Source organism: Pungitius pungitius, chromosome 2 (assembly GCF_949316345.1).
Source record: "Pungitius pungitius chromosome 2, fPunPun2.1, whole genome shotgun sequence".
Classification (NCBI taxonomy): Eukaryota; Metazoa; Chordata; class Actinopteri; order Perciformes; family Gasterosteidae; genus Pungitius; species Pungitius pungitius.
This window is the reverse complement of record NC_084901.1, coordinates 13284934-13307413: the sequence shown is the minus strand read 5'-3', so window position 1 is coordinate 13307413 and position 22480 is coordinate 13284934. Positions and strand designations below refer to the sequence as shown.

The 22480-nt window shown below is 45.3% G+C and overlaps 3 protein-coding genes across 6 annotated transcripts; 1 reads left to right on the top strand and 2 right to left on the bottom strand.

Moving 5' to 3' along the window:
* Positions 1-2916: 2916 nt before the first annotated feature.
* Positions 2917-13122, bottom strand: pcdh12 (protocadherin 12). Of its 3 annotated transcripts, none has more exons than XM_062560458.1 (7): positions 13041-13122; positions 10874-12616; positions 7783-10650; positions 5657-5742; positions 5144-5274; positions 3794-3958; positions 2917-3534 (listed from the first exon to the last, which is right to left on the bottom strand). In XM_062560458.1, the coding sequence occupies exons 2-7, from the start codon at positions 10880-10882 to the stop codon at positions 3284-3286; spliced, it is 3510 nt and encodes a 1169-aa protein (XP_062416442.1). In that variant the 5' UTR covers positions 10883-12616; positions 13041-13122; the 3' UTR covers positions 2917-3283. The 3 variants fall into 3 exon arrangements, with proteins under 3 accessions (XP_062416442.1, XP_037316999.1, XP_037316996.1); XM_037461102.2 differs by having other exon boundaries at positions 7783-10628; XM_037461099.2 differs by lacking the exons at positions 10874-12616; positions 13041-13122 and having other exon boundaries at positions 7783-10832.
* gm2a (ganglioside GM2 activator) lies at positions 13040-16160 on the bottom strand. 2 transcript variants are annotated; one of them, XR_009946795.1, is made up of 5 exons: positions 15984-16160; positions 15422-15574; positions 14922-15104; positions 14427-14658; positions 13040-13122 (listed from the first exon to the last, which is right to left on the bottom strand). XR_009946795.1 is itself a non-coding variant. In XM_037461103.2 (4 exons), exons 1-4 carry the CDS (start codon positions 16074-16076, stop codon positions 14503-14505), a joined length of 585 nt encoding a protein of 194 aa, XP_037317000.2. In that variant the 5' UTR covers positions 16077-16160; the 3' UTR covers positions 13709-14502. The 2 variants fall into 2 exon arrangements, 1 of the variants encoding a protein (XP_037317000.2); XM_037461103.2 differs by lacking the exon at positions 13040-13122 and having other exon boundaries at positions 13709-14658.
* Positions 16161-16333: 173 nt separating this feature from the next.
* Positions 16334-22452, top strand: LOC119211434 (shootin-1). The gene is made up of 7 exons (XM_062560459.1): positions 16334-16676; positions 18127-18187; positions 19270-19364; positions 19618-19753; positions 20239-20336; positions 22111-22192; positions 22307-22452. The coding sequence occupies exons 1-7, from the start codon at positions 16608-16610 to the stop codon at positions 22426-22428; spliced, it is 663 nt and encodes a 220-aa protein (XP_062416443.1). The 5' UTR covers positions 16334-16607; the 3' UTR covers positions 22429-22452.
* The last annotated feature ends 28 nt before the right edge of the window (positions 22453-22480 follow it).

Below are 22480 nucleotides of genomic sequence, written 5' to 3'. Positions count from 1 at the left end.
TCATTGATCATTGTGTTATTGATATTTCACTTGTGTTTGTGAAGAGGACGCATGAGGACGTACACGGCATGATGACATCGTCTTCCCATTCAGCAGGGAGTCAAACATCACATGTTTGTTCATTGTTTTTATTCATTTGTTTGTCCGCTTAATTGTGCTTGGTTGTTTTGTATGTGTCTTTGTTTGATTGTCTGTGTGTGTTTGTTTTTCTGTTTGTTTGTTTGTCTTGGTTTGCTTTTTTGTGTGTTTTTTGTTTATCTGTTTGCTTGTTATTTTATTTATTTGTTTGTTTTTTTGTTTGGTCCCAGACGGCTTTCATCCAGCAGGATTTTTGGCTTCAGACTTTTTTTAGAAGGTTGATGTGAAAAGTTCCCTGTGATTATTGATGATAAATCAATGTTTCCTGTTCATTGATCATATATCTGTGTTCCTTGTGATTATTGATGATAAATCAGTGTTTCCTGTTCATTGATCATATATCTGTGTTCCTTGTGATTATTGATGATAAATCAATGTTTCCTGTTCATTGATCATATATCTGTGTTCCTTGTGATTATTGATGATAAATCAGTGTTTCCTGTTCATTGATCATATATCTGTGTTCCTTGTGATTATTGATGATAAATCAATGTTTCATGTTCATTGATCATATATCTGTGTTCCTTGTGATTATTGATGATAAATCAATGTTTCCTGTTCATTGATCATATATCTGTGTTCCTTGTGATTATTGATGATAAATCAGTGTTTCCTGTTCATTGATCATATATCTGTGTTCCCTGTAATTATTGATGATAAATCAATGTTTCATGTTCATTGATCATATATCTGTGTTCCTTGTGATTATTGATGATAAATCAATGTTTCATGTTCATTGATCATATATCTGTGTTCCTTGTGATTATTGATGATAAATCAGTGTTTCCTGTTCATTGATCATATATCTGTGTTCCCTGTGATTATTGATGATAAATCAGTGTTTCCTGTTCATTGATCATATTTTTGTGTTCCCTGTGATTATTGATGATAAATCAATGTTTCCTGTTCATTGATCATATATTTGTGTTCCCTGTGATTATTGATGATAAATCAATGTTTCCTGTTCATTGATCATATATCTGTGTTTCCGGTGATTATTGATGATAAATCAGTGTTTCCTGTTCATTGATCATATTTTTGTGTTCCCTGTGATTATTGATGATAAATCAGTGTTTCCTGTTCATTGATCATATATCTGTGTTCCTTTTGATTATCGATGATAAATCAGTGTTTCCTGTTCATTGATCATATATCTGTGGTTCCGGTGATTATTGATGATAAATCAGTGTTTCCTGTTCATTGATCATATATCTGTGGTTCCGGTGATTATTGATGATAAATCAGTGTTTCCTGTTCATTGATCACATATCTGTGTTCTCGGTGATTACTAATCATTTTTTCTTCCTGCGAGAGGAGAGACTGTGAATGCAGACGTGCACCTGACTCCTCTGGATTTGAGTCTTGAAACCGATCATCTGCAGACCTCTGCTGCTCTCCAGTGTTCCTGAGAGGAACTGCCTTTTACTGAAGGAGCAACGTCAAACATAACTCAAGATTATTATGGGAATGTGGGAAGGAATGCGGTCGAGCGGGCAGGTGATGGGACGGGCAGAGGTTACTAAGGTAAGAACTTTTAGGAGACAGGGGTGTGAAACAGGGAAACGAGGGCGATAGAGGTGAAGTCTGTGGGATACAGTTGGAAGGAGGTGGGTTGGAGAAGGAGAAGCGTATGTCAGCTATTTTTTGGTAAAGTAGGTGACAAAGTCTCCTGGAAGAAGGGGGGACGGGGGAGGAGGACTGGGGGGTTCGAGGAGGTTAGTGAAGATAGAAAATAGTTTTTGGAGGTTGGAAAATGAGGACTCAATTCTGGATTGGTAGAAAGCGCTTTTTGCAGCAGAGATGGAGGCAGAAAAAGAGGAGAGAAGCGACTGAAACGTATGCAGGTCGTCAGGTTGTTCGCTAACGCTTCACATAGTCTCCAGTTAAATACTCCCTCGTTAATGGAAGTCGGCTACAGCTGCGCTGACCACTCCCCCGTCGTGAGGAAACAACAGGTTGATTGCCCTCAGCTGAAACTCGTTCAAATGCAAAGCGACGAGCACTTTGACATCAGTGAACAACAACAAAAACGTCACATGACATTCCACCTGAAATGAAACACCGGGCGGTTCTGCCCTCATTTATGGTTTCCTTCATTATTATCAAGGAGGAGAGTATTCTCTCTCACACACACACACACACACACTTCAGTGTACTAAGCTTGTGTTATTGGGGTTTACCTTAAAATACTGCTGTGGTTTTAATCAAATTCTTTTTGGATTTCTTGGTTTTCTTCTCATTCTCTAACCCACAGGTGGCAAATGTAATATACGCACATTTAATAGCTACGTGCACATTCCAGTCCTGTTTCCTGCCTCTGTGGGGAAAATAGTTCTGTTCCCCCGTTACTTGTGAATGAATAACTCCTCTATCCGGCCTGAGGGGGAAGTGACCTCTCAGCAATAAGTGGACAGGAAGAGGAAGAGAGAGTCCTTCCTCACGTCAGTGATGAAGAGCTGGAACATGATGTTTCAGTTGTCAGCTGGTCTTCTTCGTGAGGAGACTCGATAAGTCAACTTGTTGAAACCAGGACTCCTTTCTCTTACTGCTATGCAATAGCATGCTGCATTATTGTATAGCATGAGCATGCTAAACGCTAGCATGTTAACTACTTCCTCATCACATGGCCCATTTGACCCTTTTAATGGCTTGAATATTCCTTATGGCTCAGGAAGATTCCTCACTGAGTGAAACAGGTTTGAATTCTCCAAGGTTGAGGGAAGGAGCTTCAATGCTGCCTTACTTAGCTTCTTTAGCAAAGGGACAACTAGTTCCACAAATGTTTATACTGTTTTATTTTCATTTGCAGCATTGTCATCTGGTTTAGAAGGTAAATATACTTAACATCCACGTGGAGATGTTTGATGTGTCCCATACAGAGACACAAACACACAGGAGTCACAGACGGAGAGAGATACAAAGCTACTTTGAATGTTGAATGTTTAGGTTTAAATAGGAAAACACAGATTCTCTGTCAAATATATTTTATTGGAAACAAATAAAAAAGGGTTAGGGTTAGGGCTCTTCCATTAGACTCATCTCTGATGGCTCATCAGTGAGGAAGAGACTCATTTCAAATGGGCAGAAATCATTATTTACAAACTACATCTCAGTATCACATCCCTGTCCTCCTCCAGAGTTCATCTCATTGATGGAGCCCCAAGGGAGCAGCCAGGTCCGACCTCTTCTCCGCACTCCCACAGTTCCCAGAGTTCCTTGCGGCGGTTGTGGGGTCGAGACCCAGAGACCGGCGGTAGGCAGCGGAGAGCCGGTACAGCATGTCAGGTCGAGGGCCGGGGTGGGCGTCGGCCTTCTGTGTCATCAGCATCTCGAACAGAGTGCTGACTTCAGAGAGCAAGGCCCCGCCCAGTGGGCCGTCCTTCTCTGGAGCTTTACCTGGAGGAGGAAGAGGTGTCACTCTGCTACTTCCCCGGGAACCAAAACCAGATCCACTACCTCGAATACAGCAGTTATAGAAACATAACTAAGTAGTGTTGTTGTTTAAACACAACTGAAGAACTTATATAGTCTTATAAACCTAACTCTGTAGTTTAGGTGTCTCTGTCTCAACTTCCTGCAAAAGTGTATCTTGAGAAGACATTTTTTGACACTTTTGTAGTTAAAGTTATTGTGAACTTGTGTCTTAGTGTTTTACCGAAGGTGGAGAAGGACGAGGAATCCAGGGCGTCCCGGGGAGGGTGCTCGCACTCAGGGAACGGAAGCCCGTCAGGGACGAAGACGTTGCCGTGGTAATCGGCGTTGAACGGCAGAGAGAGGCGGGCCATCCAGGACGTGTCGCCGACCTCCGCGAAGACGTCATCTGCAGAGAGAGGAGAGACGGCAGAGACCTTCACACTTCCTCCCTCCTGCGTATGTCCTGTACTTCCTGTTTGTGACTTGTACTTCCTGCTTGTGGACTTTGTTTACTTCTCGTCAGAGCTTGTTCTGCATGTCCAAACACAAGAGTGTTTGAGTTTGGACATTATGTCTCTACAGCCCACGATGCACGATGAGGATGAAGTGATGAAGGAACAACAATGAGGTGTTTTAATGGAGATGAAGACTACAGGAAGACATCACTGTGAGCAAGGTAACAAAAGCAAACCTAAGACACACACTCACACAGCCTACAGGTGTGACATCATCTTCACACCTGGACAAAGAGACGCTTTGACTTGGTGTGATTCATTGTGAGGAAGATGACTCAGAGACAAATGTGTGTCCTTCATCAAAGCTTCATTGCACACACACATACACACTGCCGTGGTGTGTGTTACAACAGCCTAAAGGGTTGAGGGAGTCAGGCATCACACACACAGACACACACACACAACACACTCAGTCTTTATGTCGCCCTGAGAGCCCACAATACCAGGAAGAGACACACAAACACACACATCTACACACAATCACAACCCACCAGGCGCACACATTGGCAGCTAAAAGCTTTTTAGTTTGTTAGTCCCTATTTAACCATGACATGATAATAACAGTCAAACTCACTAACAATAACGGGGAAATGCTAACACAGTAGCATTATGAAATGCTAATAAGACAAAAAAAACAAGCTAAAATTACAGCGGAAGACGACGCAGAGCTGTTATTTCCTCCAGTCTTCCTGTTTGCTTCACTTGTCATTGTGTGCGTGCTCCGAGGGGTCAGAGGTCAACTGCCTCTGTGATCAATCGACGGGGATTCACCGAACTCACTGACTCTAGATCAGCTTGACAGCAGTCACATGTTAGCGATAGCAAACATGGACGCCTGTTGGCGTGGTTAACGTCTCTGATCCTCATCTTCAGAACAGAGACGATAACCAAGAGAAACCTTTTGTTCCTCTGCACACCGCCCCACAGGTCATGGGGTGAGCATCAGCCAATCACAGGAGGCGCAAATTCTCAGTAAATATGTGATAAATTATTTCAGAGCAGGACACACATGTTCAATCTCCAACAAGGACCGAGGGGTCAAAGGTCAGACTGGGGTAGTGCATATGTGTGTGTACCGGAGCTGTGGAGCAGCTGGGGGTCGATGGGCGAGTCCCTCTCTGGTTCCCAGTCCACATCGCCGGCCTCGCTCTCCCCGTGCCCGCTGTCTTTGGTGCTCAGCCAATCAGAGCAGTCCTGACCTCCGTACCTGAACACACACACACACAGAGTGTGAGTCAATGAAACAGGTATTTCTTCACAGAGACACAAATAAACAACACAGCACTGTTAATATAAAGATAAGAGGTTTAGTGGAGGAAGATAAAACAAGAAAAAAACCTTGACAAATCCACAGACACACACTCACACACACACACACTAGATTTGCCAGATACACACAACCGGATTCAAAATTGAGCATTTAAATCTGAATAATTATGTGATGGAACGACTCTATTTTGGCTTCAATGTCACCTAGACTGTGGATGTTTATAGGAGGAGATGGAAGAGGAGACGGGGAGGAGGAAAAGGAGGAGAAGATGGAGGGAAGGGAGACGAAGGAGCCGATTGATGAGGAGGAAGAGAAGGACCTGCGATGAGAGTACTTGTTCCCCCTGAAGTTTGGCCTCGGCTGAAGCTGACCCTCGTGGAGGAGAGAGAGGAGCTGGGAGATCTGCTGCAGGGAGGAAGAGGAGGAGTCAGAGTGATGACATCGTCAGTTTGCATAGCTACTGGTTCGACTGATGAAGCACTAAGTTCTGTACTGATTAGACTGGTGGACCAATGACACCTGTACTGGTTTAACTAGTGGCTCACTGATAGGCCCATTAAACATGTACTGGTTTACCTGGTGGACCAATGACACCTGTACTAGTTGGACAATGAGATCTGTTCTGGTTTAACTGGTGCGTCAATGAGATCTCTATTGGTTTAACTGGTACGACCAATGGGTCTATACTGCATTGGTTAAACTGTGTGCCAATGGGTTCTGTACTGGTTTACCTGGTGGTCAGCGAGATCTGTACTGGTTTAACAGGGTTTAAAAGGAACATCTCTATGATGAAAGAAGCAGAAAGCTGTTTCTTTTTTTTTAGAGTTTCTTTTCACAGCCTTGTGCTGACAGCTCTACAGCGGATACACACTACACAAGGGAGGAAACACACACACACACTGCAACCTTGTGTGTGTGTGTGTGTGTGTGTCCGTGCACTAATCCATGACTTTGTTTAGCCGTGACTTCTGTGTGTTTCTGCTGCTGCAGCGACAGGAAGCAGCTTCCACGTCAGAGCTATTCTTCTGTGGAGGACCACGGTCTGCATGTGTGCGTTTTGGGGTGGTAATGAGTACCCACCCAACCCCCACCTTCAGGGCTTCCAGCAAGTCACCGCCCCCTGAGGAGAGCAGCTCCCCGTTGAGGAAAGGAGGATGCTGGGTAAAGCGTTTTTTGAAGCGCTTACTTCCTATCTGCATTTCACATGAGGATGTCGGGTCCAGTTCTTTGTCCTCTTTGCTCTCGGCCCGACGGGCGTTGACGGCTACCTTGAACCTCGGTGGCGCTTCGAGGCCTTTTAATTCAATACGTTATTCGCTATGATGAGTCTGAATGAGTTATTTTCCTCTTAAAGTTGCACAAAGCATCTACATATTTATGTGATTATTTAAAGTGAGAAATTACATTTAATGTAATGTAATGTAAAAGGCTCATTAGACCACGTGGAGGACTTTAGATCTAATTAAACTCTGCTAGTCTGTTTCATTGAGTCATTGATTGTTTCAGTAAAATGTTACATAAAAAACTCAAAAATCCTTAAAACTAAATAACACCATAACTGAAGATTATTTTATACACTTATATTTGGAGAGAACAAAAAAAACATGTTTTACCTTTAAAAACACAAAGGCAATTGTTTTAGTTTAAGCAGGAGGGAGAGCTTTGTCACTTCCTGTTGTCATTAGTCGACTGGCAGAATTTATGACATTACATTTATTATTCTTAATTAAAATAATTGTTTAGTTAAGTACATTTAATGTTTAAATGTAGGGCACAAGACTTGTTTTAAGATTTTAAATTATTTAACACGATCTTTTTTCATCAAACATACTAATAATATTTCCTTCTATATTTTCACTGTCTAAATGTCAGCTCTGCTCGACTAAACAGATTCATAATTTCATGTGATATACATCTGAGGCCTTCTCTGCTGAGCTGTTCCCACTAAAACCATTTTTACGGGTCAGGTGACAGAGTAGTGAGGTGTTGTTTTACACTACAAACATATCACAGCGCACTTAGGACCCCCCACTCTGAGAAGACCCCCCCTCCTCCTGGTTTCAATATGAATGTGATATGTGATATCTGAAGGACTGTGAGAGGGGATTACTGTCTGTGGCCAACGAGCACCTGAATAAACGTCTGCCCCCGGGCTGTCTGCATAACTCATCATATGGCGGGGGTCGGGAGTAATGGAAGCTTCGCTGTGCATTAGCTGGCTTGAGCTGCAACATTAACACAAGGCACATGTTTGACTAAAAGGTGATTGCACCTTTTAGGCCCATTGGCTGAAAAATACAGCCTATAGCCTAGAAAGAAATCCACAAAAACACAATTCATGGATTCCTAAGTTTGATTCCAGGACTAGTAATCAATGACTTTAAGCCATTTGGCATGAGATGAGGTTTAAATTTCTGTACTTTCTGGGTATCAATGAGGAATTACCTGCACTTCGGGTGAAGCAGAGGAAAGCTCGATGGTGTCTCCGAAGGCGGCCATGGAAAGCCGCACCAGGTCTCTCAGTATCCGCCGGTGCTCTGCGTCAGGCTCCCCACGCCCTTCTGAGATCCTCGGCCTCCGGAGGGTCGCCTGGGACCCTGACTTCGCCGACTCAGCCTCCTCCCCTCCGGCCTCTGCCCGGCGCCTCAAGGTGGTCGAATGAGAGGCCGAAGACGATGACGAAGGTTTCCTGGCTTGGCAAAGAGTCTGCGGCGTTGGTGGTTCAAGCTCGATGGTTCCAGGCTTCCGGAGCATCTTGGTGTGCTGGGTGGCGCCCCCTTCTGAGAATCCCTGGGAAAGGAAGCTGGGGCTCAAGACGGATGGCGTTGTTGCGTACTGCCTCTCGGTTAGCTCGTCGTCTGACGCCCTGGGGGGCAGAGACAGGGGCCGGGCTTCATTGTCGTCTTTGGGAGGCACATCCTTCCGGCCCCTGATGACGGGAATCAGCTGGATGTCGGACTTCCTGATGGTCTTCTGTGGGCGCCGCGGGTGCCGGTCGTAGGCGGACTCCGCCCGCCGGCAGTTGTACGCCCGGCCATCACGCTTCTCTGGACGGCAGAATGTCGTCACTAGAGCGACAGCCAACAGCAGAAGCAGGCAAGTTGCTCCAAGGCTCACAGCCAGCATCACGGCAAAGCTGAGCCGCCCGCGGTCACCGGGCGAAGAGTTTTTCAGATGGTCCCTGAAGTTAACAAAAGTCACCTCCAGCGCAGCCACAGTAGCCATGCTGGGACTACCCATGTCGGACACGGCAATGTTGAATGTGAAAGTTTTCCCAACGAGCTCGGTGGCGTTGGCAGTGTTCACGAACAGCCGGCCTGTTGCCCCCTCCAACCAGAAAAGTTCATTGTCGTTACCGTCGACAATGACGTAGCTGAGTTGTCCGTTCAGCCCAGAGTCCAGATCCTCAGCTTTTAAGGTGTACGCAAGGAAGCCAGCAAGTCCTTCTCGGACCGGGCGATCGACCAGCAAAGGGGCAGATCCCTCCACGATGCCATTGCCCAACTCCATCACAATCTCCGCCTTTTCTGTGTTGACTGGTATGCTGAGGGAGGCGGCGCCCTTTCTGAGTTTGGGCTCCTTCATTACAGGGTGGTTGTCGTTGACATCCAACACGTCGATTTGCACCGACGTTGTGCCGGTGAGAGGCGGGTGACCCTGATCCACGGCCTCCACCGCAAAAGAGTAGCGGTGGGACTCCTCGTAGTCTAAAGGCCGCTGCACGGTGACGACGCCGCTAGTCGGGTGGACGGAGAAAGACCGGGTGTCTGCTTCCACCTCGTTGGGGTTCCGTATGAAGTAGGACACCCTCCCGCTGAACTCCAGGTCCCTGTCGTAGGCCTCCACTTTTAGGGCGTGGTAGCCCGCCGCATTGTTCTCCTCGAAGGAGGCCTTGTAGAGCGAGGTGGTGAACACTGGAGGGTTGTCATTCTCGTCCAGGACGCGAACTGGCAGGTGCTTAACGCAGTGCAGCGGGGGGTCTCCGTAGTCTTGGGCCAGCAGCGAGATGTTGTACTGCATCACTGTCTCTCGATCCAGACTGCCATTGGTGACGATCATGTAATTGTCGCCGTGGATCCATTTCAGGCGAAAGGGGCCGGATTCCTGTCGGAGGTGCGCTCTCACTTTGCCGTTATCCCCCGAGTCCGCGTCCGAGACCATCACCAGAGCCAGGAAGGTGTCCTCTGGGGCCCCCTCAAGCACTGTGGCCACGGGGGAGTTGGGTGGGGTCCAGGTCATGTGTATCCTAGGCGCATTGTCATTGACGTCTCGGAGCTTGACATGCAGCTTACAGTGCGCGGCGATAGCATTGGGCCCACGGTCCCGCGCCTGCACGATGACCTCATGGGAGGCCTTGGCCTCGTAGTCCAGAGGCGCTCTGAGGCTCACAGCTCCGGTTTGCGGATCCACCTGGAAGAGTTTCTGAACCTCTGGAGGTGTGTGCTTGCTGAGCGAATACTCCACCTCCCCGTTGGCGCCCTGGTCCGGGTCGGTGGCCCTGAGGTGGATTATGGTGGTGCCTTTAGCTGTATCCTCAGAAAGCTCCACGGTGGGGGTACAGTCCTCGAACGTGGGGCTGTTATCGTTGGAGTCCTGAATGTTAACGCGGACTAATGTGCTGCCAGACCTGGGGGGGTTCCCTTTATCCCACGCCACCAGGGTGAGGTCAAACATCGCTTGAACCTCCCGGTCCAGTTCTCTGATCACCACCAGCTCCGCCTGCCTGGCGCCTCCCGGTGCCACCGTCACATCCAGAGCAAAGTGCTTGTTGCCGGAGAGCGAGTAAGTCTGGAGGCCGTTCGGCCCGGCGTCGGGGTCTGTCGCTCGTTCCAGAGGGATCCGCATCCTGAGGCCGGCAGTCTCTGAGATCTCCACCTCCTGAAGCGGGGCTGGGAAGCCGGGACTGTGGTCATTGAGGTCCATCACCTCAACGCGGACCCGCAGGAAGTTCACGACGCCGCCCCTCCGGTACAGGACGCTGAAGGCCAGCTCGCACAGATCCGAGCCGCGGCACAGCTCCTCCCGGTCCAGGCGGCCCTGGGTAGAGACCAGCCCGTCCCGGGGGCCTACGGAGAAGGGGAGGGCATTCCCGTGCTCCACCACCTGGAAGTCCTCCAGGGTGCCGCCCTCCTCCCTCTGACGGAGGTCGTCGAGCAGACGGCCAACCCGGGTTCCCGTTGGCTGCTCCTCCCACACCCGGTACCGGATAGTGATGGAGGACGCGTTGGAGGAGCGAGCGTCACAGCAGAGGCTCAGAGCCAGAAGCAGAGCCAGCAGCATGATGATGTGGACTGATAATAATACAAATAATCTCTTAAAAGACATGAAAAGAAATCTTGATTTAGGGAAAGGGAAGTTTTTTACCTTAAAGTTATGTTTAAAAAAAAAGTTTTCATTTCATAGATATGAAATATATAATAACTTAGAACAAACATAGAAACATAGAAGATGTTGAGCAAATCAATTTTCTCTTCAAAATCATGTATTGTTTCTTCTCAGAAAACAAACTACTAAAACTAAATGGTTGTTTTCATACCTCGAACATATAAATGGTCCAAAGGAGACAATCACAGGAAGCAGAAAATTAATCCATTGTCCCTCACAACCTTCCATTCATCCTCCTCAGCTCACACTGAGAGAAGTGAGGATGTGAGTGTCCACAGGAGCAGGAGGAGGAGGTTCCACATGGCCAAAGTTTCAAATGGGACTCAAAGAAAAAAAAAACTCCCCCACCTTTTAAAGAAACACGACACAGTGACGCTTTCAGAACTCGTCTCAACCTGCAGATCTGAGACCAGACAGAAAGTCACTGATTCTGTTAAATAGAGACGTGGAATTATCAGATCCACAGTTTCCTGACGAAAACAAACACCTGATTGTTGGTGACGGAATAAAAAAACACATTCTAGCGTTTCTTCTTCTTCAGAAGTAATTAATTAGAGGAGTGAGACTGTGAAACGGACACAGGTTTCTAATGAAGGAGATAAACAACAATAAATCCACGGTAATAAAGTAATACTCAAATGGAACATTCATCAGATCTTTGGTTTAAACCATTAAAGTTGGAGTTCAGACAGCTGCAGGCACCGGGTTTACCCAGCATGCACAGCGGCCGTTCTTCTTTCCGTCCTCAGGACGTCCCGCAGGCTTCGAGAGCATCGCCAGCCTCCGGTGCTTATGGGGGCGGAGCTACAACATTGGCCCGCCGGCCTCACAGCTCAATTCCCAAATCCCCAGGACAGGAAGTAGAGAAAGTAGAGAAAAATAAAATATGAAACAACTGATGAAGAAGTAATTAAAACGATGCTTAAATCACATCATCTTATTCTGTGGTGTTATTCACTGTTTTTATTTATTCAGGAAAAATAAAACTACAGTAATTCAGTGTATTTTTACTTTAATTTTTTCATTGTTCCAGTTTATTAGAGTTAAATTCAAACAACTTTAGTAAATCAGAAGGGCCGTGACATTTAGGTCTATTAAATGAAGAAATGTAAACTATTCTCTTTTTTACATTTATAGATAAGATTACTCTGTTTGAGGTTAGAGGTTAGATAACGATTCATCTTAAATTCATATTAAAATTGATTGTCGATAAACGTTAAGAAATCAGAGGCAGATGGATGAGAAACCGAATTCTATATATTTAAATTAAATTAAAGGTTTTTGCCTGTGAGGTCTTCGATCGTCAGACCTCCTCCTCCAGTTTGTGTGTGTGTGTGTGTGTGTGTGTCTGTGTGTATAGGTGTGATAATGTGTGTGTGACCACATTCCAAGCTGAACATTACAGGAAGACTGTTTCTGCAGAAAGGAACTTGTCTGTTTCCACCTAATTCACCACCTGTGTGTGTGTGTGTGTGTGTGTGTGCGTGTGTGTGTGTGTGTGTGTGTGTGTGTGTGTGTGTGTGTGTGTGTGTGTGTGTGTAAAAGCTAGGATGGCTCACTTCTGATGTTTTCTTTTCAGCTGAGAGTCACACACAAGGGGAGGAGTCAGACATTGAATTATATATTTGATAAGATTTATCTGAGTTTTCATACATTTATCGATACATTTCTGTCATATTTTACACACTGGAACATGAGTTCAATAAAGAATGACCTTGTTTATGATGACCTCATCAATGGAGAGCAAATCAGAGAGCAAGCTAGTGACTTCTGACCTCCTCTTCATCACCTGACCATCCTTCGTCTCCTCCTTAACGAATGCTCCACTTCTCATCTCCTCCTTTGTCCTGCCTCCTCCTCCCTCGCCTCCTCTCCTGCATCTGTAAAGAGCTTCCTGTCGCAGGAAACAGCCCAATGGTGAAGGGCACAGACGGGATGTTGTGTAGAGAGAAGGGAAGGAAACAAGCGGGGAGGAGAGGAGGGAGGGAAACAAGAAGGGAGGAGATGAAGTGAGGAAAAATGTAAGAAGACCTCCTCTTCATCCCCTCTTCATCTCTCAGTGTTTCTTATGATGAATGAAACCATTGAACTTCCTGAGGGAGAACATGAGGTCTGCAGATGTTTAACCAACAACCAGAAACATCTGCATGAGGCTGAAGATAAAACAAAAGAACCCGTCATTGGTGGAAGTAAATAATCACACAGTCTAATAAATATGAAATAAACAATGTCATGGTTGTCATGGTTTCATATTCTGATTGTATACATAGTACTTTTAACAGTAGCATCACCTGTAACAACAGCATTAGTAGTAGTACCTGTATTTAACAATAGTAGTAGTAGTAGCAGTAGTTATAGTCATAGTAGTACCAGTAGAAGTAGACGTCGTACCAGTATTACCTGTAATAGTGGAAGTACAATTGTATTAGTAACACTACCTGTGATAGCAATAGTAGTACCTGTAGTACAGGTGATAGTAGCAGCAGTAGTACTTGTAGCAGTACTCCATCAGTGTATAAATTGAAACAGCAGGGACACTGCCACCTGCTGGTGTCTTCTGATCACTATGATTGATGGATTGATTACTCATTGATTGGTAGGCTGGGTGCTAGTATTGATATTGGGATGAGTATTTTTATTATGATATCAGTACACGTGTTCTATATAACTTTGGGTTTTTTTGGTGTCGTTTTATGATTATCTGTCAAACACTTATTTATCATCATTGATTTGATTTATAATCATTTTTAATAAATGTTAGAATGAAAGTATGATACCTCTTGCCGTTTTTTAGGATTGAATATACACTAATAACTAATACTAGTACAATACTAATAAAGTATCAGACATTTATGCAAACCGTAGACTGAAGGAGCAAAACTCGGTCCAGATGAGTACAACAATGAGCACAAAGTCAACCTCACACTGTTTGCAAAGCAGTACGCACACTTATATATATATATATACATATATATATATATATATGTTAGATTTTAGATGTTTTATTTTGTTTTGTACTGTCGTATCGTCAGAGTCCTTCACTCACACGGCTCTGATGGCTGAGGAGTGTTTAAAGTCAGATGTAACATGTGTGTGTCACATGGTACCAACATATGGTTCTGATCAATTAGTGCATAGTTTTTACAAGTGTTTCATTTGGCAAAGGATCTGAGGTTCTAATTGCATGTTCTGTTTTGACTGTTTTAAACTATCAAAATGGTGCTTAAGAGAAAGACTGTAACGTGGTACAGTACTAAAGTAGTAGATGTACTTACTTACTTACTGTTGGCACAATTGTGGAATAACAAAAGTAAAAAATAAAAACGTGACATAAAAATTCGTATCAAATCATGATCAAATAATATGAACTTTAAAAGGATTAATTTTGAAAGAAATCAATTTATAAATGCAGCAAATCTCTTTCAAACTTTAAGGTAAAACAATCAATGAAGCAAAGAAATAAAAATAACTTTTTAAACAGAATGGATGAAAAACAAAACGTGAATTAAAGCTGAATTAAAATTGTCAGATCTGACTGCTACATTTATTTTATTCATCTCAATTAACGATAATGGTTCTTTATTTCTGACATGAACACTGATAAAATATAATCTGCAGTTCAGCAGAGTTCAAATGATTAAACACAGAACAATTTAACATTAAATCCCATTGGCTCCCTTTAAAGGCCATATGTTGGAACGTACACACTGTGTGGTCATCGCTTCAGGCCATCTTCTGCTCTCCCTTCCTCACTCTTCAGGTTGATCAGCTGACCTTGAATCAGTAGGAGCGGAGGGATAGAGACACTGTGAGGCAGCCCAGCTCTTTGTCCTGCATGCCGAGGACGCCCCGGACACGGTAGTTCCCATTGGTCAGCCAGGAGGGAAGCTCCATGATGGGGAGAGAGAAGTCTGACAGAGGCAGAGAGTACGAACCCTAAAGACAAAATCAGCAGGGTTACAGACACCAGCAAGAGCTAGATGATCACCATGAGGTACTGGAAGAGCATCAACAGAAACTAGAAGAGCATTAGGAGAAACTAGAAGAGCATCAGAAGAAACTAGAAGAGCATCAGGAGGACCTAGAAGATCATTGCAATAACTTTCTCCTTAAAATAATATCTGGTCTAAGATCAGTTTGTCACGTCTCCAGCCTCACTGACAGCACACCTAACACACTGGTCTGGGATCTGCACTCACAGCCTTGAAGGGGCAGCGGCAGGGCAGGCCATAGGTGCGCAGCGGCTCAGGACAGTCCTGACCCAGAGGGACCAGCTGGGTCAGAAGGTCACAGGCGTCTTCATAGTGACAGCTGCCCAGCTCCTCAACACAGGGGATCCGGACCCAGAAACCCGCCACCTCCTTCTCCAGGGTCACGTTCACCTGAGGGGGTTAGGTAATAAACTTTTGGAAGGTGTAGTTAACACATGACGAGTATTTTACAGATTTTTGTTATGTTAAGTCATGTGACACAGACACTGCTGTACTCAAAGCTAGTAAAGTACAAGACCCAATAGAGTACTAGCACTAGTACTACTATACTCACAGACCATAGAGTACTAACACTATACTCAGAGCCCATAGAGTACTAGTACTACTATACTCACAGCCCATAGAGTAAAAGTACTGCTATTCTCAGAGCCCATAGAGTACTAGCACTATACTCACAGCCCATAGAGTACTAGTACTACTATACTCACAGCCAGTGGAGCAGCGAGCTCCACAGATGTGGATCCAGAGGCTGAGGCCTGAATGTCTCCGGGGATGAAGACGGGATCAGGAGACAAATTCAGAGTCTTCAGAACAGCTGGAGCATCTGGAGATCCACAGTTCTTCCAATCGAAGCCCAAGAGCTGTCCACAAAGTACACCATCAATGCAGTACTTTTCTAGCTTGCAGACAAGTTTCACTTCACTTGAATACCTCATGTTTGGTTAAGTGCGTCACAGCTGTGTCTATAATTGATAAGCTAGGACTTCAGTACTACCGTAGTAACAGTGTCACAGTAGTACTACTGTAGCAGCTTCGGTGTAGTGGTATGTAAAAGTAGTCATGTCTGATATCTGATCCTTGATTGATTCGATCTGAGGATCAGGGGACCGAGTCACGGGTCTTTGTATTGGACGGGACATCAGCAGTCGTTTGACCTCACGCTGTCCACCATGTTCATCATGTTCAAATCAAAACATCAAACAACCAAACGACATAAATGAGAACACTAGTACACGAGGAGTACTACATAGTACGCCACGCTGGACTCACCTGAGCCGTGGAGACCTTAAGACCGGAAGTGCTGCTCCTTACCGGACTTATAAAAACCACCAGAACGAGAGTTAAAAGTAGAACTTTGTCCATCGTGTGCGGTCAAGGCAGCAGGCTGCAGAGCGGCCGTCGCGTTCTTTACTTCCGGGTTTACGAGGGAACACGTCGGCCACGTGACCGCAGAGCCACGTGACTTTCTCCCACAAAGACCAATAGTTGACAGGAATTAAAACACTGACGTCTCTCGATTTGTTTATCACAACATTTCCTTTTATGTGTCGTTTCACGTCAAAGTATAACATATACTTTAATTAATTAAAGTAAATAAATAAAACATAATAAAACACGTGTAATTGAGGCAGAAGAGGAGGGAGGAGGAGCTCAGAGGAGCCAGACGATGCTGTCAAAGAGAGGAGGAGGAAGAGGAGGATCCTGTCCGCCAGGAGCAGCAGCATCATCATCAGTGAGCTCCATCACATGTGTGCGAGAGGAAGATAGAGAGGTAGAAAAAGGAGAAGAAGGAGAAGAAGGAGGAGGAGGAGGAGAAGGAAAAGGCCTCTTCTCCGCGTAGCCTCACCTCGTGTCCCGGACGCAGACAAAGGAGGGACTCTTTGACCTCCTGTGATGCTCCCGTCCTCCGCGCAGATGGAGGGATGCGAGGAAGAGGAGCGGCACGCGCTCATGCACACGGAGGTAACCCGACAAAAGCTCCGAACCTCGTGTATTCTGCACGTGAACGCGCTTCGTGGAAGCAGTCCGGGTCGATCCGGCTCCGATGGAGCGTTTGATCCGGATGGGTCCGTCGGCCGGCTTCTCATTGAGAGGCGGGCCCCTCCCTAAAAGAGCCGCTCGCCATTGAAGCGGAGAGCAGGAATCTGTCATTTCACATCGTTATATATTTTATTATTAGATTCTTATATTACGTGTATAAGATGTCAGGCTATTTATTAAAATGGGTTCATTCTGTTAGAGATAAACGAGCTCAGCTCAAATGTCTCTTTATTAACACAAAGAAATCAGCTGAGAAGATTCTCCTTCTAATGCCTTGCTGAATCACCAGAAGAATGGGGTTCACAACCCTTTGGCTCCTCCCTTTAGCCCACTATGAGTAACCCCGAAACCTTTAGTGCCTTGCTCCATTCCCTTCGTTCACGAGGAGCTCAATATCCTCTCACTCCCCACATCAACCCTCACATAAGGAATTGAACTAGCAACCTGCCTGACCAATGTATGTTGTGACAAACTCACCCTCAGGTGGATGTGTGTAGTTCCTGGGAATTTAACCTACAGCTTTAGAAGTGTGTTAATGCCTTGCTTTGACTTACATGAATGGAAATGGGCAGCTTTGATCAGGATTTGAACTCCTAACCTCATGCCTTCCACCATTCTTACTGCCTTGCTCCCCGCAAAGAGGGAATGGAACCAGCAGCCTTGATTTAATGAAGTAAATGTAGTACTTTCAAATATCATGTGTTTTGTTTAAGCCACTAAACTGAAAATAATTGAACCCCCACCAATGCCTTGCTCTATTTCTGGTGCCCTGCCTCATCCAAGCATTAAAGGCAACCTTCAACCTTTACGAGGCTGTTTGTGCCTTTGCTCCTTTGTGCACGAGGAAATGGAACCAGCAACGTAGCTTAGCTCCTGGGTTAGAATCATTGGAGCCACTGGGATCTTGGGGATTGACTCAACCTTGAAGAGGGCCTTGATAATGCCACCAACACTTTAACAAAATATGACTCCTGGCATTTAACCGAGTCTCCTGCAACTCCCACAATGCCTTGCCAGCTGCTCTGCGGCAAGTGATTTTTTCAATAAAAGGTGTAGGGAATCAAACCGCTCACCCTCACAGGATTGATGCCTTGCCCTCGGCCCGCTGAACCTGCCGCCCTCATGAGCTCCTGAGGCAAACGTGAGCTGACAGAAGGAGAGACTGCAGGTAGAGAGAGACATTCAGATTTCTCTTTGTCCTTTTTATCTGAGGAAGAGATTCAGCAAGAGACCGAGAATATCCCACATCAGGTCCTCTAAAACATTTGTAACGTCCAGCTTCATCTAGCCTTGTCCTCTGAAACATCTAGTCGGGCGTGGACTAACTGATCCAGGGTCTGTGTTTAACATGTGATGTCGGTTTTGTCCTCAGTGCTCCAGACTGACGGAGGAGAGAGATGAGGCTGAGAGACAACTCAAACACATCAAGAGAGGTTAGTCATTGTCATCAACATTCTCCTACCAAGGCGGACGCTTTGCATCCTGTGTAGTGACCAGCTCCCATAGACGTCTATGAGGAAATGACTCTACTTCTGTGTAGTGACCAGCAGGGGGCAACAACTCTGGTCACATAGACATCTATGAGGAAATGACTCTACTTCTGTGTAGTGACCAGCAGGGGGCAACAACTCTTGTCCCATAGACGTCTATGAGGAAATGACTACTTCTGTGTAGTGACCAGCAGGGGGCGACTCCTCTGGTCCCATAGATGTCCATGAGGAAATTACTCTACTCTCTTTTTAGTTATTTAGTTATTCCCTCAGTAAACATTGTAAACATGAGTTTTTGGTCTCAGTCTCTAGTTTCAAGTCTTCTTCAATGCAGCATGATGTTCTTTTAGTGAATGATGGTCCATTTAAAGTCAAACAGACCATAAAGCAGGGGATGCTTTAGGGCGGGGCTACACACTGATTGACAGGTCTAAAATAGACCATAGAGCAGGGGATGCTTTAAGGCGGGGCTACACGCTGATTGACAGGTCTGAAATAGACCATAGAGCAGGAGATGCTTTAGGGCGGGGCTACACGCTGATTGACAGGTTTCTCGGCTTCTCTAAACTTCAGGATTTAAAACTACAGGACCAATGAGTGACGGTGAGACATTTACTCCTCATTACTTTACTACGTAGGTGGTGGTAGTAGTGATAGTGAAAAGTCAGCGTAACGTGATGCATCAACCCGTCTACAGCTGATACCCACCAACACACACACACACACACACACACACACCGCCATAATAAAATATGTCCAGTAGCCTTCATTTGGTTTGTATCTCTCTACGGACATCAGTGTTTATCAGCCGGCTCAAACTAAGCTAATGTTATTCCTCATGAATTATTCTACAGAACAGACCAAAATGGGGGATCCTACCCTTCTGCATGCTACTCCAACCAGCTGTTAGCTCAAACATGTAGCCACCAGCGATGATGTCTTTCTGATCATGACTTCTTCCTGCAGAACTTCATTGTGTACCTAGTAACAACGTCTGTGTGTGTGTGTGTGTGTCCTGCCCTCAGTGTCTCAGATGGTGATTGAGGAGGTGTGCGTTCTGCAGACTCAGCTGGAGATTGAGAAGTCGTGCCGGGAGAATGCAGAAGCCCTGGCCACGGAGGTCAGACATGCAAACACACACATACACACACACACACACACACACACACACACACACACACACACATGCACACACATACTCTTATTCAATAATTAATACTGTGGGATTAGCATTATCATGGTCAAGCTGGTTTAAGGAGAAAAGAGTGAATGCTGAGTCAGGATGACTGTAAAAACTGGCATGTATATATATACTGTATATTTATGCAGTTTTGTGTGTGTCTTCATTGACGACTGTGACCTTTGACCTCCAGCTGAACTCTGAGAATAGGAAGTTAAAGTACATGAGCCTGTCGCCTCGTCCGGGTTTGGACGAGATGCTTCCAAGCATCACCGACGCTGCAGACGGGAGCCCTGACACCTTCACACAGTACCAACTACAAGTTAAAGGTACAGTACCTGGATTATACTCACAGAGATTAAAGATACAGTACCTGGATTATACTCACAGAGATTAAAGGCACAGTACGTGGTATTATACTCACACAGATTAAAGGTACTGTACGTGGTATTATACTCACACAGGTTAAAGGTACAGTACGTGGTATTATACCCACAGAGATTAAAGGTACAGTACGTGGATGATACTCACAGAGATTAAAGGTACAGTACGTGGATGATACTCACAGAGATTAAAGGTACAGTACGTGGATGATACTCACAGAGATTAAAGGTACAGTACGTCGATGATACTCACAGAGATTAAAGGTACAGTACGTGGATGATACTCACAGAGATTAAAGGTACAGTATTATTTTGGCTGTAACTGATGGATATTCTAACAGACTCTCTGTACTGCTGCTGCTGGGCTGTAATCTGTATTTGTTAGTTCTATAAATAATTCACATGGTTTGCTGTTCCTCTGTTGTTTTCAGAACTGGGGGAAAGAGTCAACACTTTATTGGAGGAGAAGAAGAGTTTTGTTACTCAGATACATGAACAGCAGAGACGGATAGAAGAGCTGACCTCCCAGGTGAGGAGGCGCAGAACTAGCTCCTCCTGCAGGAGTGCTTCTTCTTGCTCTTCTTCTATCTCTTTTTCTTCTTCTTCCACTTCTTCTTCTCTTTCTGGTTGTGGTTAGTGTGGCGGTTGAAGTGTGAGTGGCGGTAGGTTCGATGTTCCTGATCTTTGGGTCTCTCACTGAGTTTTCTTCCTGATCTGGTGAGTCTTTAGATTGCTTTGTGTGTGGAGTAATCGGTTTTGTTGAGGTATCCACTGTTCGGCTGTCACAACATTAAACGTGAAAAACGTCTGACGTCAGGAATAATATGGGTGGGCTGAATTTTCAATTCCAATTTTCACTAAGCAACTACATATTTGTAATCTAACACAGCAAGAATAAATTGTGTATTGCCAAATTGTCAACAGTCAATATTTTGACGGCCCGATATTGCTAGTGTGAACGTTACGATTCGATGGAACCCAGGTTAAGAACGACTGATCCAGGGAAGAGGGAGATTCAACAATGAATTCATATACCATCATCAAGAACCTTTAGTTGTTGGGGGGATTTCTAACTGCACTGTGGACTGTACGGTAGACAGAACCTTGAAAAACCCCATCCACCATCATCTCACAGCCTCAACAAGGTCATCACACATCTGCACCTGACACATGGCGAATCAAACATCCACAGTCTAGACAGCGGTTGAGGGTGAACAATGACAGGGTGAGTGCTGCCAGATCAGACAGGATATACATCTCACATGGTCTCAAGGAGCCCTTGGGGGAGCTTCCTTGGCTCAGCCCGGAGCAGAGAGCTACGTTGGATTGTCGATCAGATGGCATCGTGTCAGGCACCAAGGGTCGATGGTCTCTCCGCTTAGTTTTTTTAACACCACAAGATTCTTGGACAGAACTTGCACAGTGTTCTGTTGGAGAGTCTGAGAACATGATGTCTTCTGGTCTCCTGTTAAACAAGCGGAAGAAAGGAGACCTGGCGCTACTCAAGAACAGGAGGCTGGTGGCCCTGTTCTGCATTGACTACAAGGTGCTATCAAGAGCAACATCAAATAAACTTAAGGGCCACCTGGGCATGGTGGTACCTTCAGACCAAACATATTGTGCACCTGACAGGACCATAATTGACAACATTTTCTTCATAAGAGACACTTTGCTTGTGTGCAGAACAAGTAAAGTGAACTTTTGTGTCTTTGTTTCAGGACAAAGCCTTTGAAAGGGTGGACCACTCATACCTGTTTTCTCCACTTGGGAGGTTTGTTTTCCGGTTTGGGTTGAATTATTGTACAGTGGTGCGCAATTTATGGGGTTAGGGTGAGGGTTAGGGTTAGCTATTGAGTCCTTGCTGTCCAAGTTGAGAGGTCGACTCAGCGGTCTCTCACTGCCGGGTCCTCAAGGTTTGATCGTTCTCTCATTGTATCTGCTTATGCAGTTGATGTTGGTGTCTGTCACCAGTCAGAAGGACAATCATTGTATGCACGGGTAACCAGCGCAAACATTCACACGTTGGAGAACCTTCTGTCCAAACACGCAAGAACCGGGCTCAGAGTGCCAGCAGTGTGAGCCAGTACCGGTTCTGAAGGGACGTCTGAAGGAGGGAAAGCTGCTCCTTCATGTTTGATGTGTTTAGTGGATGGATGAGATGTTGAGTTGATGGCGTGACAGGGATCTGTCCTTGAATCTTGTTTTTCATCCTGCTCCTCTTCTTCTACTCCTGTGCTTCAACGGTGTTTGTATTGACTGTAGTTCTATCTTGACCCCTGAGTGATGTCTTTGTATCCCTGCAGTCTGAGAAAGATCAAGCTGAGATGAAGGAGCTCCGTGAGACTGTTGAGCAGCAAAGTAAAACCATCAAGAGATTCAACAGAGGTGATAAACAACAACAAAAACAACAACAACAACAACAACAAGCAAAACTTAACCTAGGAGGTTGGTTTGTTGTGTTAGCATGCTAACAGGCTAACCCTCTTCCTGCCTCATTAGTCTCCACCATGGCGGCCCAGGAGTATGGTGGGATGAAGGACCAGCTGGACCTGGAGCAGAGCCTGAGAGTGAAAGCTGAGACCTACGCTCATGAGGTGAACAAAGACTCCCAGTGGAGATGAAGCAGAGAAACATGAGAAGATGAAACCATCGCAATCTGACTTTGTTCATTAA